Below are 17953 nucleotides of genomic sequence, written 5' to 3'. Positions count from 1 at the left end.
TGCAGGACTGAGAAGCTGCTGCCTTGTGTAAAGTGTAACCAGTTGCTCAATCTCACAGGACCATCTTCCAGAGAGGCTGTGGGAACTAACTGTATTTCAGGACAGGGAGAATTTAGTCATCAGGATAGCTAGATAGGCAGGCAGGCAGGCAGGCAGACAGACAGTGTCGACCAAAGAATGTCCAGCCCATAGAAAAGTTCAATAAGAGTTTATTTGAGCCAAAATTTTGAGGACATGCCCAGAAGCATAATTAATCTCAATGGATTGAGGAAATGCTCTGGAGAATGGCAGTTTTGCAGACTCTTATCATTTAGAATCAAAGGGGAAAGCATAAGGAAGGCACATGAAATTCACTGGTGGTAGCTTAAGGAGGCCAGAGAAAGCAAAGCCAGGCACATCTCTAGGACTGGGTCCAGAGCAAAATGCAGAAGGACACACTTTTTTACATCGGTGGGTACAAAGTAGTTAATAATTAACATTTACAGCACACAGAGATGGTCTGAGGGGAACAAGATAAGGGGTCTGTGGTCTCGTGCTCTGGTGCCTGCAGTTGTGTCTTAGCGGAGTCTAGGAAAGGAAATTTCTCTGACATTTCAAAGGTGTTATCCTAGGTACTTAAAAACAATGGAAAGAGCTCACAGAAGGTAAACTGACCTTCCCTAAGAGAGCTATAACCTGGGACAGGACTACCTGCTATGGCTGCCCCGTTAGGGATTTAGGATCAGTCCACACTGTGTGGTTACTTTCGGGTCACTAAGCTTGTCAGGCTTGCCAAGTAGACCCCTGAGCTTGTCAGATTTATTACACAGCCCCTTTTTTTGTCCGCGATAGGCCAATAGATAGACAAATCTTACTGAATTTTACATTGGTTGTAGGCACACAGTAAATGTCTACCTGCTTAAATCAGTTGCTGTTTTATTTCGCTTCTACTTCTTGTTTCTATTCCATTTCATAACCACCATGGTTTTTCTTTTCTAACTTTGACCAGCTGCCCTTGCTTATATATCGATTGAGCTTTAATCCAGGTCACTAGCAACCAAAAGAGATTCATAAGATGTTGTGAGCCATGTGCTGTCTTCAAAGGAAAACACTGTAGAAGTAAAATGGAATTTAAGAATTGATGTTCAAAACTATCAGCATATTAAATGCATTGTCACATCTGAGCCCCAGATGCCTGGGATTATAGATGGAAAACTCAGTTGTGATCCCACCTTATGCTTATCAAGTGGGCCCGAATGGATATAATTATAAGGAAAATTGTAATCAGCCTTGCTGTTGAGTTGACATTTTTAGAACTGATGTTATATCTCAAATCTGGTGATTAACAAAAGCCCAAGAGAAGAAATATTAAGATCTGGAAGCCAAAACATGTGAGATTTCTACATACATTCCTTGGAAAGTTTTAAGTGTTTACCTATATTACAAGTTCTTTTTTCAGAGATTTTTCCCCCCCTTTTATTTATTAACCTGTCAAATGTTAATTGTCTGTAACACTCCTGAAGCACTGAAAGCATCATAAACAAATCTGTCCTGACAGTTCTGATTGATTCCAAAAATAAACAAGCGACTGCTAATTAATTTAAAAGCCTTCAAACAACTAAAGGAAAGTCTGACAGAACCCAAAAATACCGCATTTTTAAGTTAAGTTTTATTTGGAGACAGTTCATCAGCCCTAAGGGAAGCAAAATAGTGTAGAATTTGGTCTAGTGATTCATCTAATAAATCATAATTGCTTGTGTTTTCTTTCCCCTGTTTGCCTAGCAAAAGCTGTTGGGAGCAAGTCAGTTCTGTATAGATGCACAGATTTAATTCATCTGCTCTTACTTTCTACCTACAGATATAATCCTCAGCCAAGTAACTGGTTGATGTGAAAATTATTAAGCAGTGGTAGACCCTCAGGTAGGGAACTGGCAGAAGCAGATAAACCTCCCAAATGAACAACTTGCTTTTTGCACACCTGTAGAATGGAAGCTAAATACAAATGGAATAGTTCATGTGAAATGAAAGATGCTTTTAAAAAAAATCTTCCTTTAGGATAATTGTCATCACTATCGTTTTACAAATGATAAAATTGCAGATTTTGTGCTTGTCCTTGCAAATTTATCCTTTACATATGGCTATTTATCTGCGTCTATATAATTATCAGTGATCCTAATTACACTTAGTAGATATTCATTCACTATATCTATTGAACTGAATAAAATTAAATTAGCTATCTTGAATACTTGCTATGTGTACTAGACTCACTTGGTGCTTATAACCCTGAAAGCTGTGTCCTTAGCTGCATTTCTGTGCTGAACTCCCAGTACATGTGTCTAGTTGAATCTCGTGGATGGAAGCTGTTCCAAACTAAATTCATAGTCTTTCTCCATACCTGTCTCCTCCTTCTGTCTCTAGTTAATGGCAACACCACATACCCAATGGTCAGAGTTTGTGGGCATGATCTTCAGTTGCTCTTTCTAGTCCCCCGTCCCCATGCGGTCAGCCAACAGAGCACATCTGTCCTTCCTCTCCTCCCTTCTAGTGTCTAACATCAGCCCCTCCTCATTTCTGACCTGGTTCTCTCTTGAGTCTTTTTCTGATTCTCTCTCCTTTCTTCTGCAACCAATTATTTTGCAGTGATTTATGAGCATTTTACATCAGGCTGGGCTTTCAGATGAATGTCCCTATGAAACAGGAACATTAGCTTATTCAATCCATCGCTTAGCAGTATTTCCAGAGCATAGTAATTGTTTCAATAAGTGTTTGCTGAATAAATGAATAAATGAGTTATTTAAGGAATGGAGGAAAATACAAAAGAGCACTACACTGTAAGACTGTAGAAAATCAAATAAACTAACCTCCATAGGAAAAAAGGTTCTTCGTGTGTGTGTTTTAGGCACTCAATGTATATTTATCAAACGAATGAAGAGTGAAAGAATGAATGAGTGAATGAATAAAGCCCTATAGATGTAGCCCAAAGCTACTCACAACAAACACTGCTTTATCTCATAAACTCACTGAAAATGTTCCATTCTATTCTGTAGCAGGCTTTGATGTAAAATATTGGAAGAAAGGTTTTAAAAAAAAATAAGCTTTATAGTTCACACTACAAGAGCTCTTTAGGAAACTCACCATGATATATATCCTAAATGTTTCTTTTCTTGGCCAAGATGAACTGTAAAATGGCATGGTTTCCCAACTGACCAGAAGTTTACCTAACTCTGGATAGTCCTCAAATAGTTTTCTGCGGCAAAGATCATGACGAGGGATCACAAAAGGAACTCCCAAACCAAGTAGTTATTTCAAGCTTTGCGTGGGCTCTTTTTAATGAATTTTCCATAAAAGGAAACCCACTGGGTCACTCATGGTTCTGCATACCAGAGGGCAAGCCCAGCAGTATGGGATTGGCTGCATTGCATAATGCAAAAATAAACTTGCCGGAGGAAGTGCATTCTTCTCTTGTTCTTGAGAAAGGAGCATGCACCAAGAGAGTGCTGTAGTCAAGTCACTTATTGTCTGACACATGTCCTTCTCAGTGGCTTTGGGCAAGGGCTAGTCTTAGCACAAAGAAAGAAAAGTCAATGTCAGTTCATCTGGATGTTGGGAAGGCTTTGGCTGATCTTCAAACTTGCATGATATCCTAACTCTATGCTCTTGAGTCTAAATGAAAAATTAGCACCTTAGAGCTACTTTTGGACTGCATGAAGCTATAGCATATGTGAGAGCATTTGGTAAATGTTAAAGGATTTGGCCAAAAAATAGTGTTCTGTGGCATATGCTCTGAGTTTGAATTCTGCCTCAGCTAATTGTTATGACTTGGGATGGTTAATTACTCATTCTAAGGCTCATTTTTGTAGCTGGTGGAGACTTGATGATAATGGTAAACATCCTAAAGTAGGCACAAACCAAAATATTATAAAGATTATTTTTTAGTCCAGTGCCTGGCACAGAAGATTTAATGTGTGTGCGTTACACTGCAATAGACAAAACAGAATTCTGTCTTCATGTTGCCCATTTCGGCTGCCTGCACATACTATTACCATATCACTATACTTTGTAAAGTGGGGAATTTTCATTAGAAATTGTGTTTGGGATTAAGAAATGGGTGATTAATTGAAAAATCAGTTAAAGCTTTTAATAATAAAAATTATATATACATATCTTAAATACTTTATTTTGACTTAAAACATTTAAAAAGTGCTTATTTGCCTGTATTTTGAGATCTGGCCAAGGCCTTTCTTGGAATTGTGTTTGCTGACATGACCCTTATCTATAATGTATAGTCCATACATTTCAGGCAAATTTAAAGGTATTTATGAAATAAATTGACCATATAATCCTCCTAGATGTTTTCACCATTTTGTTTTTACAATTGTCTCCGCTACCTCAAGTTTATGATAGGTTTCTTTTTTCTTTTCTTTTCTTTTCTTCTTTTCTTTTCTCTTTTTTTTCTTTTCTTTTCTTTTCTTTTCTTTCTTTCCTTTTCTCTCTTCCCCTTCCTTCCTTCCTTCCTTCCTTCCTTCCTTCCTTCCTTCCTTCCTTCCTTCCTTCCTTCCTTCCTTCCTCCCTCCCTCCCTCCCTCCCTCCCTCCCTCCCTTCTCCCTCCCTCCCTCCCTCCCTCCCTCCCTCCCTTCCTTCCTTCCTTCCTTCCTCCCTCCCTCCCTCCCTCCCTTCCTTCCTTCCTTCCTTCCTTCTTTTTTGTAGCTCATCTTTATCAAGTCATCCCCAGAGCATTCCATTCACTTTATATACAAAAAAGTAATTCCTTTTTCACACCCATGTTCATTGGCTTTCACACTGGTTCGTCGCACTGCCTGCCGATAGCCACGCTTCAGCATACACAGGTACCTATGGCCCGCGAGCATAAGCAGATTCAGCGCCGACCGCGCGACTGCCCCGTCAAGCACGCGGCTGCGCTAAGGCAGGCGGGCTGCCGTGCTCCAGGGAAGGCCGCGCTGGGATGCAGGGCGCTGGCGCATCCGCTGGCTTTACGGAGGGGATGGAGGGCGTGGGTGAATCTGACAAGTGGAGACTGGTCAAGAGATTCCTGCTCTAAAAAGGGGTTTCGCAGATAAAGCAGTGGAGCAAGGAGGTAGGAAGGGGCTTAGAGGAGGACATTTGTTTCCAAGTTCAGCTCTGTCAAACCCCAGAATCCGACAGTGACATGGCTAGAAAAGGCTTTAGAGAGCCACTAATTCAGCTGCCCACCACCTTCACACACTCACTACCATCATCTGCTGACGTTTGGTAGATGAGGAAAGATGTGGGGTTTGAGAGAGACAGTTCTTTAACACTGTCCAACATTTAACATGGAAGGTAAGAGGAAGAACAAAGCTATTACAGATGGAGCCTCCACTGTCCTTTCACGAAAAGAGGCCTGGCGGCTCCAGGAAGGCTTCCTGGACTGGTGGGAAGCACCAGACTGGAGGGCTCTGCACCAAAGGACAGACAGATAGGGAATGGGGAGGGGGGCAGAAAAAATGGAGAGAAAATTCCATTTAATTTTTTCTTTTAAAGTCAAGCATGAAACATCAAAAATAGAGTGGCCTCCTCTGCAAAAGGCACTTTAGGCTTCCGCAGACACACCCATGCACACGTCCTGGCTTGAGCAGATGTTTCTTAGTGGTTATGCAGTTTACACAGAAGAAAAATGTTTGAACTCTTATCAGTATTATCATCTGGCAAAGGGGCTAGAGGCAATGTTAAGGCAGCCTGCCTTCCTATGGCATCTCTCTCATTGCATTTCCAGGAAATGCAAAAGAAAGTAAGAGAGAGGGCTGATGAAGCATTCTATTAACTTGCCCGTCCTCTGTACAGTAAATGGTTCCAGAAATTTTATGTGGGAATTGGGGCTAACCAGAGATTGAGACCTAAACATCCAATTTTGGCCACACAGAGTTCTGTCTTTTTACCAAAGTGGAAATTTTTCAAATAAAACACAGAGGCCCCATAGAACTTACTGAAAACAAGCCTGCAGTTCCTCAGGGCTTTCCTATTTTTTTAAAATACATAGGATAATTCTATGCAGTGGCCTTGGAGAAATTGTCTTCAGTAATACAACTGCTCTCTAATTCTTAAGTCAACCTTATTTATCTTTTTCTCTCTGGATTCCTTTCACCTCAACTTCTCTGTATTTTTTTTTTTTTTTTAATATATCTTTATTGATTTCAGAGAAAGGAAAGGAGAGGGAGAGAGAGAGAAACATCAATGATGAGAGAGTCATTGATCGGCTGCCTCCTGCATGCTCCCGACTAGGGATGGAGCCCGCAACCCGGGCATGTGCCCTGACTGGGAATCGAACCCCGATCTCCTGGATCGTAGGTTGATGCTCAACCGCTGAGCCACGCCTGGCCGGGCAACTTCTCTGTATTTTGAAGAAATGATAACTAATTTCCAAAGCATGATTTCAGGAAACCAACAGTGTCATGTCCAATTGCCTAGAAAAACACAAATCGATGCAGCATTCTTGGTCCAATCTTGTATTTTTGTGGCTCCTTCCAGGGAGGAATACAGGCACCCTCTGTGGGGTTTTCCCATCCCACCCTCATCACTGCTTGGTAAGGGAGGAGGGAGTCAGCCCTGAATAAGTGGGCACAGCTGAACCACACTGAAATGGGAAAGGGGATGATGGGAAGTCGGGCTTGGGGAGGTCCCAGAGCTGCCAGCCCTACCAGGATGGGGCTCACTCAGCAGTAGCATGCAAGACAGGCGCCTTGAAAGCAACAGATCCTTCAGGAGTGAACAGCAAGAGAACGAAGCATTTCTCATTGCTTTCCTTGGCTTTGCAAGTTGCACCAGGAAAATTTTATTTCCTAGCATTGAAGATTTTAGAAGTATTTGAGCCAGATCCACACAAGGGCCCTTGAAAGACATAGCAGAATATATTCAAATAACCAAGAAGCAACATGCCCATTTTGCTTTGTTTCTTTTAAACAATGATTGTTATTTGTAATTATTTCTTTCTTCTCTGCTGTCTGCCTCCTCCTTAGACTGTGAACTCCTGAAGGCACAGAACATCTTTGTTTTGTGCATCACCAATATATTTCTGAAAGATTCGGAGCAAACCAACACTCTCACCCTGTTCTGGTTCATTTCCTTCTTCTAATGTCCACCCACTCCAAATGCAAAGGAACTCTTACCCTTTGTGACAGACAGCATGGATGGACCTGGAAAGTATTATGCTAAGTGAAATAAGCCATTTAGAGAAAGACATACCGTATGATCTCACTAATATCACTAATATGTGGAATCTAATAAGCTGACGAACAAAATGGAACCGGAAGCATGGATACATGGAACAGACTAGCTGGTGCCAGAGGGGAGGGCTGTGGGAGGATAACTGGATAAAGAGGTGAAAGGATTAGCTAAAGAACAAAGATGCTTACCCCATGGACACGGACAATAGTGTAGTGAAGGCCAAGGGAGGGGAAGGTGGGCAAAGGGGAGAGAAATGGGGAACATCTGCAACAGTGTCAACATTAAATTTTTTTAATTAAAAGAAAGAAAGAACGAAAGGAACTACAGGAAAACTTAAGAACATTTTCCCCAGAAAGCGTCATGTTATGAGGGTTTCACCCCAATTTTGTGCTATATTCTGTGTTTTGTTGGTTAGGAGCCCTTCACATCACAGCACTCTGCAGATTTCTCTTGTATAAAAGGTCCATGGCTCTAAGTGAGATACTTTGCTCTTTGCTTCTGGTTTATCAGCTCATATCAGGTCCCGTCAGCCTTGATGCTTGTTGTGTTCCAATAAGAAGTGAATGAAATTACTCAGATTAAAATGCCCAATGCTTATAAAAAAAGAGGCCACCCTTACCTTTGTCACTCTTAATTCCAAAGGGAGTGCCGTTTCCCTAGCTTGGCATGTTTTCCCCAGGTCAGGAGGTTTCTGTGACATTTCCTGAGTTCTGCAAAGAAGAGAGTTTGGAAAAATTTACTGTGTTTGGCCTGCCACCTCCCCAAAGCCTGAAAATAGTCGATGTTGATCCCTTTCCCAAAAACAAATAATAAAAACCAAACAAACCACCCCCTACACACAAAGAACAGTTTCTTCTGAGCGTGTGTTTCCTGCAATTAGTGCAAATAACTACTTCAATGCTCCCTAGAAGACCCTTTGAGACCTAGAATATAAGATGGAATACTCAGTTGGAGATGCCCTCCCAAAGCAGCACCTTTGCTTGCAAAATCTTGCTGCATAGAATTCTTCCTGCCATATGTATGGATACTTATGAAACCTTTCCAGCTCCCTGAAGTTGTCCCCAGTTAACCTGAAGAGAAGTGGTCATTTAATTTTCTAGACACCATTTCCCTATGAGAGTTAAGACTGGGCCACATGATGTTCTGCAGGAAACATCAGTCTTAAAATTCTAGGACTCTTTCCAGGGGATTGCAAGCACCATGCCTTACTCACCAGCACATCCCTGGTACATTCCTGGTAGGCACTCAATGCATATTTGTGGGATGAATGAATGAATGCATGATCAGGATGATGACTGTTGGTGTCATCATACAAATTTCACACATTGCCACCTCTTTACTTCACTATATGTTTGGAATCATTAAGTCTTAGAACGGGTAAACTAAAAGGGAGATATAACCTAGTCCTAGACATAGCTACTATGACTTCCCCACTTAAATATTGTAATCCCCCCTCCTCACCTCCATGTCTTCCATCTCTTTTGTGTGTTTCCCCCCCAACACTTTTCTTCTAATGTGTTATTGACCTGTAGTTTGTTATTTATTTTCTTACTCCCACAACTGGATTGTAAACTCCACAAGAACAGGGTTTCTTGCCTCTTTTACTCCCTGCTGTCTCCCCATGGCCCAGAATAGAGCTTGTCACATATTAACAGCTCAGTAACTACCTGTCAAGTGAATAAGCAAAAGAATAATTTATATATATATATCTTTATTGATTTCCGAGAGAGAGGAAGGGAGAGGGAGAGAGATAGAAACGTCAATGATGAGAGAGAGTCATTGATCGGCTGCCTCCTGCACGCACCCTACTAGGGACTGAGCCCGCAACCCGGGCATGTGCCCTGACCGGGAATCGAACCTCGATCTCCTGGATCCTAGGTCGATGCTTAACCACTGAGCCACGTCCGGCCAGGCAAAGGAATAATTTTTGAGTATGGACTCCATACATCAGCATCACTGCAAGAGTTTTTCTTAAATCCCCAACCCATTTCCACACCTGTGGAATCAGAATGTTTAGGGATGTAGATCCCAGGAATCTACATTTTTATCAAGGAGGGTGGTATGGCTCTTCTGAGAACTACTAGTTCATCCAACTCAGTCATCTAGAGAGAATCCTGAAGCCCAGGGAGATAGTGTCTTTGAGGCCATGTGGGTTATTTAGTGCTGCATCCCACAGTAATAATTTCTGTTCTGATGAGCTTTCTACTCCAGGCCTCTATGAGCTGGACTGACTTAATATAGGTGCGCGGCCATCACCACCTGTGTCTTTGAGATTAAGCTAACAGAGGCAAGAATGGTGCCTCTGAACTCACTGTGTGGTGCTGCTCAGGAGGCAGGAAGCCTGTAAAGGACTCTTTGATTCTTGTGACATCTTCGCACAAAAGAACTGCCCTGTTTCCATGCTGGCATTGCTGCAGTTTCCTTTCTTCTTTTAGTTCCTGGACATCTCCATGAAATGGACGACCCAAGAAACATTTCCTCCGAAGTACCTTCATTTTGACCCAGAAACCTCTCACCAGCTGATGTGTGACAAATGTCCCCCCGGCACCTACTTAAAACAGCACTGTACAGCGAGGCGGAAGACCGCGTGCGCCCCCTGCCCTGACAGCTACTACACGGACGCCTGGCACACCAGCGACGAGTGTCTGTACTGCAACGCGGCGTGCAAGGAGCTGCAGTACGTCAAGCAGGAGTGCAACCGCACCCACAACCGCGTGTGCGAGTGTGAAGACGGGCGCTACCTCGAGGTGGAGTTCTGCTCCAAGCACAGAAGCTGCCCCCCCGGGTTTGGGGTGCTGAAAGCTGGTAGGTGCCACCTTTCCAGCACGCTGCAAAACCGATTAAGACTGTGTAAAGTCAAGCAGTGGGGAACGTTTAAGGGAACGCTATTGTCTGAGGATATTAAGGATAGCAAATTGCAAAGGTAATGGAACCTGCTGGATACGCGCTCTGTGTCTGGCGTGCTGCCAAACGGCCCTTTCTCAGAGGAATTCTCTGCCGCTCCAGGGCGATTTAGTGACAAATCTCAAATGCAGCAAATTGCTCGCTAATGAGATGCATGATGGATTGCTCTTTTAGAGGGACACACTCGGGGTTGCACTGTTTATAGCTGATAGATGCCTCCATGTTTCACTTCAGCATGGACAGCTTCAAACTGGGATGCTTTTTGACAAACATCAGAAATCTTCATTGATACCAAGAGAGTAATTACGCTGATATTGACGAGGCTCTGCAGTGTTAACAATGAGCAGTTATAATTAATTACGCAAAAAATGAGAATAGCTAGGGGAGATGCATTTCATGATAAAAAATGAAGCTAGTTCTTCCTTTGGCATGGGAGTCGAGCGTCCGGGATGATAAAGACGGTAGCAGTATCTCATCGGAGAGCTTATGCTTTATCTTAGACAGAACAGATTGTCAAGCAAGAGTAAGTACTTGTCTATAAACAAAGGACTTTCTCTGCATTTTGAACAGCGTAGGTTAGGGCTGGTGTGCGCTGACTCTTTCAAAGCTGCAACCCACATTTTTTTCCTCTCACATTCACGAAGCTTCAGTGTAGACTCAGAGCTTGGGAAAAATGAAGGGGAATTCGCTTAATTTCTGGAGGAAGTAGTAATCAGTGCAGATTCTGATTACTCAGTTTGAAGCTGTATTTCTCAGCCTTTGCACCACTGACATTTTGGGCTGGATAATTTGTCTTGTGGGCAGCTGTCCTGTGCATTGTAGAGTGTTTAGCAGCATCCCTGGTCTTCAGTCACTAGCTGCTCCTCCCCCAGTGGTGACAACCAAAAACGTTTCCAGACGTTACCAATTATTCCCCGATGGCAAAATTACCTCTGGTTGACAACCACCGGTTTAGAGGATGCTAATTATTTGGAACTATTTTAACTTTCAAAAGTTGTGATATACAGAGTCTAAGTTATTAGATGACAAATACAAAGCAAGCATATTCAAAAACTGAAACCCATTGTTTCCTAAGTTGTGAATCTTGCAAAATTAATCACAGAAGGTGCAAATTGCATGAGGGTTTCTTAAAATATCTCTAATATGAGTATTCGAGGGAGAAATTGATACCACTTCCTAGTTTTTATTGGATGATACTTTGGGACTCAAAAGCTAAGCCAAGTTGCAGGAGGGAAAAGCCAAACCCAACAAAAACAAATTCATTTGATGCAATTCAGTAAGTTGTATATGTAGAAAAATTAATGAAGGGACTAGGCAGCTTGGAAATTAGAGTTTGGGGGGGGGGGGAAGGAAATTGCAAGGATTTACTCACATAAGCATGGAAATCTGTTTGCAGAATGAAGTAAGCTAGCACCACTCTCACTCCCTAAAAACCCACAGAGCAGCTCCTCATGGATAGTAAGTTTCCAGCCCAAAGAGAAGGAAGAACTATGCAGTGTTATTCTAACAAGTATTTATTAACCATTCTTTTTTGTTGTAGTTTTGAAGTCAGATTGTTTCTGTATTTTACTTACTTCATTCTCTCTGTTAGTCTTATAATTCCTATGTCATTACTTAGGGCCGGCGTGGTAAAATTCTCAATGGTAAAACAGAACTCCTCTCATCATTACGATATTTGACATTTGGCCTGCCAGATTATACTTTGTATGTTTCCTCTGATGTTAATAAGGCCAAATCATTTACTTAGATGGATAAATCTTCCTCTATAAAAAGTTCTATCAATTATAAAACAGGGTAGTCCTATTTAGCCAGGACATTATATAAAGCCTCCAAAGACATTAAGAAACTTGACTTCTCTCATTCTTGGATTTCTTTTGTTAAAGAACTTTAAAGGCTAACCTACCTGAAAGAATGTCTTATACTGATGACTTTCTCACTGAGATGCATGCAAAGACACAACCCGTCAATGTGTATCAGAAGAACGACAGGTTCTTCTTTGTGCAGTTGGCTTTCCAGAACATGTGGCAATTGGCAAAGGGACCCCTGGATCCATATGCCCAGGTTCACTTATTTAAGGGATATTAGCAGTGAAAGAATACTATGGACTCTCTGCCCAAATACCTTCACTTGGGATACTGTAGAATTTGGTGTGGAGTTGCATGTCCTTTAAAAAGAGGAATATAGTAAGAAAGTACTTTTAAAAATAATTAGCTCTCTTTGTAAGCTGGTTCCTAAGATGTCACTGCAATACCGAAGGTGGCATTTAATATGTGAAGGTTTTCTGCCTGTGGCTTCCCACCTCTTTTTTTCTGCCAGCGCTTCATCATTTTTACTTGTCAATGCATCATTAATCCCTTTAGAAGAAGCAGGAGATAAAACTAGGATCAAACCATTTTGCTCTTTTTTCCTCCCCTGGATTTGATACAATGAGGTGGGAGGTTTGAATTTTTAATAACTGAAGTTTATTAACTTCCGGTAGATTTCATTTGTCTCTTCTGCATTTGTTATCTTTCACAAGCAGGCATTGGCCTGTAAAAGCTACCTGGGAGCATTGCCGTCTAAATCTGTTCGACTAGCTTACACTAGATGGAGGTATTTTCATATGCAAATGCACTGTAATGTATGATTTATCCATGATCATAGAGGCAGGGGTTTGAAGGTATTTAGTTTTAATAGCATCTTTAGTTGTCGACTGGTTCAAGTGTGCCTACCAGTGATTTCTCCAAATTTGTCAAGTATTTTTCCACCATGAAATAAAATGCCCTTGCAGTCGCCCTTCCCTGAAATTTTAACGACCAGACTCTTAAAACTCAACAGTTTAAGCAAACGGTAGGTCATCTTCCATTTACTGTATAGCTTAACTGCAGGCTTATGCTTTTGAGTCAGTGGCCAACTTTATTGCCACCTTCAAAAGTTTATTATAACACTGTAAATTTTTACTTCTCAAGGTTAGTATACTTATGAGTTGCTTCACAATGATGATTCAGGAGAGAAAGAACTTCGGGAGGGACTGACTGGAATTTAATGGCATAGCATTAGATGGGTACTGATTTTAGAGAAGGAACACAGCAGTTCTACAACAGCTATCTTGATGCTTTTCCAGGATAATTGTGTAAAGAATGTGTGGACAACAAGACCCACTGATGTTGTAGCTCACACAGGACTAATGAACACCCTCCCTTCTTTCCTTCCCTCTCATATTTTGGACGTGTTTTGTAGGTAACAGAAAAACAAACTTGTGTTTGTATTACTAGGAGGGGAGACCGCCCACAGGGCTAACTGTAGTTTTGTTCTGTGTAATGAAATGAAAAATGAGAACACCTGAAGTTTGGTGCAACATTAATAGTAAAAACATAGCAACACAGCAGTTAAAACTAAGCGAAAAGGCTTCTACAACTTTGTTGAGAGGATGTCTGCTGTGAAAGTATTTAAGAAGGTGCTAAATGGTTTGGTATTTTCTGTAGGAACCCCAGAGCGAAATACGGTTTGCAAAAGATGTCCAGATGGGTTCTTCTCGAATGAGACATCCTCGAAAGCACCCTGCAGAAAACATACCAACTGCAGTGCCTTTGGTCTCCTTCTGACTCAGAAAGGAAATGCAACACATGACAACATATGTTCTGGAAACAGTGAATCGGTGCACAGATGTGGAATAGGTAATTATCAATCAGAACATCAGCCTTCGTGCCACCTCTAAGTTGAATACAACACCCTCTGGCCACCTTTTTAGTCAAGCTCATATTTTCCCTTTCTTGATAAATTGATGACAAATCAGAAATGGAAAACTGGCTTTGTTACCTATAGTATTACAGTGTCTATTACATGAAAGTTCCAAGTTCCTCTTGTCCTAAACTTTTTATTCAAGAAGGGTCACTAGCTCCAAACTCAAATTGCCTGAAGGCATCCCATGTCGGAGATGACACTATTCAGATGGTGTCCTCACCCTGTCACTCCTACCACTAGACTAATCTCACATCTTCTACCAAGGATTCATTACACCACAGATAATCTGTCTTTTAGCATTTAGCCAAACATGTCATGAACCAGCTTGACTCTCCCCAAGCATCTATCTGTATGACACAGAAGTATATGAAGCATAGAAATGTGGATTGGGAGATTTAAGGTTGCATCCAATCCCAACATTTTTTCACTGTAATTGAAATCTTAGACAAGTCATTTAGCATTTCTGCTTTCTTATCTAAAAAATGGAATCAGGGAAGGGGTAGTAAGAGGAATGACTTCTAACTTTAACATTCTCTTTAATACATTTGAAATTTTATTTTTGTCATTTATTGAGCACTTACTGTCTGCCAGGTTCTTTGCTATATGGACTTTAATCTTTTCAAAAACACTGTTAAGGTTGCTCAAGTTCAATATAGAGCATGAATGGCAGAGCCAGGATTCAATCCCAGGCCTGATGCACCCAAAGACAAGCTCTTAATCCCTGGGATACAGTGACCCTACCCAGACATGCAGGCCATTGTACCTCTTTCCTAAATGATATTTGTGTGTGTGTGACTATTTTCTAATTTAATATATGCTTATATATTTATATATATATAAAATATATCTTTATTGACTTCAGAGAGAGGAAGGGAGAGGGGGAGAGATAGAAACATCAATGATGAGAGTCATTGATTGGCTGCCTCCTGCACGCCCCCTACTGGGGATCCAGCCCACAACCCGGGCATGTGCCCTGACCGGGAATCGAACCACGATCTCCTGGATCCTAGGCTGATGCTCAACTGCTGAGCCACGTCTGGCCGGGCTATATATATTCTTATTCCCAAAGGTAAACTATGTGTTTGTGTATGTACAGAAAATAATACGCTATTCTAGGTTACTTTCAAGCTCCTTTCAAAGCAATGGTTATATTTGTTTTGGTACTGATCTTGAAGTATCTTGTGGGCACTAGTACACCTTTAACAGAATGTTAATATTTACATTAGGTCATAGAATTTGTGCTGTAATTTATTTATAGCAATATTATGTTCTTATTAAACATTTATTAAACTTTCTCCCCCAAAATGCTCTAAAATAACATTAGAAAGGACATAAGCCCAGTTGGATTGGCAATCTACCACTAAGACCAGTCAACAGAAGGTTGATTTGACTCAAATTTTGCATCTTAGCATACTGTATCTTCGAAAAGTCAATTGTGTTAGGTTTTAAAATTTGGATATTGCCCAATAGACTTCCAGGAATCCAACTGTTGAGTAAATCTTGGTTTCCCACCTTCCTTTAGATGTCACCCTGTGTGAGGAGGCATTCTTCCGGTTTGCTGTTCCTACCAAAGTCACCCCTAACTGGCTCAGTGTCCTGGTAGACAATTTGCCTGGCACCAGAGTAAACGCGGAGAGTGTAGAGAGGATAGAAAGACGACACAGCTCCCAAGAGCAGGCTTTCCAGCTGCTGAAGTTATGGAAACACCAAAACAAAGGCCAGGATACGGTCAAGAAGATCATCCAAGGTATGATAACCGGAAATCAACAAGTCGATCAGAAATCAAAGATGCCGTCGGGTTCTAGTCATGGGTTTAGTTGTGTGCATGATGTTTTCCTTTCGGAATTGTTGTTGGACTGAAAAAGTCTTCACGAAGTGTCGGTGTACACGCTGATCCTAGAGCAGTCATGCAGGGTTTTATTCTCATTTCCTCCACATGTTCCATCCCTCTTTCTTGTTAGTGTATAAAGAAGCCATGAGGCATTTCAAGGGCAGGGCTAGGCCTCAGGAAATCTGCCTTTAAATCCCTCAGCAGTTTTATTAGCATCCTCTCTGACCTTCCTAGAAATTCTTTAACCACCTTGAATCTTACCTTGCATTTCCACCAAGAAGCTCTGTTGTATTTATTTGGTAATTCTCTCTAGGGAGCCTCCCAGTGTCTTCAGATAGCCTCTCATTAATCCTCGAAACATAGCCTATTTTAAAATTACCATTTTAATAGCATATGTTGTAAGGATTAATGAGATAAGGTCTGTAAAGTGATTGAGTTTCTTGGAGAAAAGGGCTAGTTAAAACCAGGTTTTAAGAGTTTTCTAAAGAATGTCTTTTAGAAAGTGAGTGTGGTGATGATGATGATGATAGAATCCAAAGGGAAAATAAATTTCATACAGTGTGTACCATAAGCTTTAGGTTATACAGGGGGAAGAGTTCTGAATTCAATTAGCAATGGAAGGGTATGTCACGAGAAAATGAGGGAGGCTTTTCTTAAGGCAGACAGTGGCAGTGAGAAATGCCCCTGCCTCTTCCCTACTGAATTTATTTGGTAATTCTCCCTGGAGAGCCTCCCAAAACTACTGAGGAGCCCTGGCACTACCCTGAAAGCCTCACAGTTGAAACTGAGGCAACAGACGTTAGCAGACTAACATTTTTGACAGCTGAATGCTTTCACTTGTGCAAAAGTAAACTTTTCTTCTCTTTTCGGCAAACAAAATGTATTCTTTGAATGTATAATTAGCCCTGAAGCAAAAAGAAGGGGAAGCAGAGAATCAGAGACTGTTAGCATGGGAAGGGACCAAATCCCTGTTTTATAAATGAGGACATTTCAGCCCAGAAAGATGAACTGAACTTGCCTTAGGGCTCAGATACCAAATGACTCATGTCATTATTAGAAACATTAGTTACTCCCTCTTATGTTTATGTCCTAGCTCATTACGGAAATGTTCCCCAGGCCGTGTGTCTCACTGCCTTCCTCGGCCTCATACCATTGTGTTTTTAGATTTTCTTCTGTGGTTGGTGGGGATCCTCCCGTGCCATTTATTAAGACCATCGGAAGCAGCGAGCTCTTTGAAAATAGCCCACACGCCAGATATCAACTCATGAGAGTTTAAAAAAAAATTTTTTTATATACCTTTATTGATTTCAGAGAGAGGGCAGCAGAGGGAAAGAGAGACAGAAACACCAATGATGAGAGAGTCATTGGGGATCGAGCCCGCAACACGGGCATGTGCCCTGACCGGGAATCAAACCTCGATCTCCTGGATCCTAGGTCGATGCTCAACTGCTGAGCCACGCCCGGCCAGGCAGTAATGAGAGTTTTTATAGCAAAATAACTAACTTAAATCCTTTCTATTTCTCTGAAATACTAGGGTTTGAATTTCCCAGACATTTTTTTCAAACTGAGAATGATGTGTCTGTCATTTTCTACACGTGCTTTTCAAAATTAGAGCTGCTCACGATGCTTTGTTGGCGGCCTAGAACGCACAGCACGTTATCTTATCCTAACACAGTAATAGCTCAGTTCTCAGCTATTAACTAGCATCGCTTAAGCCCCCACCCCCCGCCAAAATAAATAAATAAGTGAATGAATGAATGAATGAATGAATGAATGAATGAGTGAATAAGGGAAAGTTTGTCCTCGGGGCTGTGAACTGCAGAACCCCCGCCCCCGGGCAGCCGGTGGCACTGGCAGGACACGCGCGGCATTGCAGGATGCGCGCGGCATTGCAGGACGCGCGTGGCACGGGCAGGATGCGCGCGGCGTTGGCAGGATGCGCGCGGCACTGGTAGGATGCGCGCGGCATTGCAGGACGCGCGTGGCACGGGCAGGATGCGCGCGGCGTTGGCAGGATGCGCGCGGCACTGGTAGGATGCGCGCGGCATTGCAGGACGCGCGTGGCACGGGCAGGATGCGCGCGGCGTTGGCAGGATGCGCGCGGCACTGGCAGGATGCGCGCGGCATTGCAGGACGCGTGTGGCACGGGCAGGATGCGCGCGGCGTTGGCAGGATGCGCGCGGCACGGGCAGGATGCGCGCGGCATTGCAGGACGCGTGTGGCACGGGCAGGACGCGCGCGGCGTTGGCAGGACGCGCGCGGCATTGCAGGACGCGTGTGGCACGGCCAGGATGCGCGCGGCGTTGGCAGGATGCG

The 17953-nt window shown here is 42.4% G+C and overlaps 1 protein-coding gene and 1 long non-coding RNA gene across 2 annotated transcripts in view; one reads left to right on the top strand and one right to left on the bottom strand.

Annotated features, from left to right (window-relative positions):
* Positions 1-17953, bottom strand: part of LOC107533182 (uncharacterized) — a 90129-nt gene that overhangs the window by 63083 nt on the left and 9093 nt on the right. The window contains exon 2 of the long non-coding RNA XR_001602841.2: positions 7799-7889. This is a non-coding gene — a long non-coding RNA (uncharacterized LOC107533182). The remainder of the gene's footprint in view (positions 1-7798; positions 7890-17953) is intronic.
* The window catches only part of TNFRSF11B (TNF receptor superfamily member 11b), a 28197-nt gene that overhangs the window by 8916 nt on the left and 1328 nt on the right, over positions 1-17953 (top strand). The window contains exons 2-4 of the mRNA XM_087825162.1: positions 9615-9984; positions 13548-13739; positions 15329-15553. Of these exons, the coding sequence (XP_087681288.1) occupies positions 9615-9984; positions 13548-13739; positions 15329-15553 (787 nt within the window). The remainder of the gene's footprint in view (positions 1-9614; positions 9985-13547; positions 13740-15328; positions 15554-17953) is intronic.

This window comes from Miniopterus natalensis, chromosome 16 (genome assembly GCF_054644295.1).
Source record: "Miniopterus natalensis isolate mMinNat1 chromosome 16, mMinNat1.hap1, whole genome shotgun sequence".
NCBI lineage: Eukaryota > Metazoa > Chordata > Mammalia > Chiroptera > Miniopteridae > Miniopterus > Miniopterus natalensis.
This window is presented reverse-complemented; position numbering and strand designations above follow the sequence as displayed.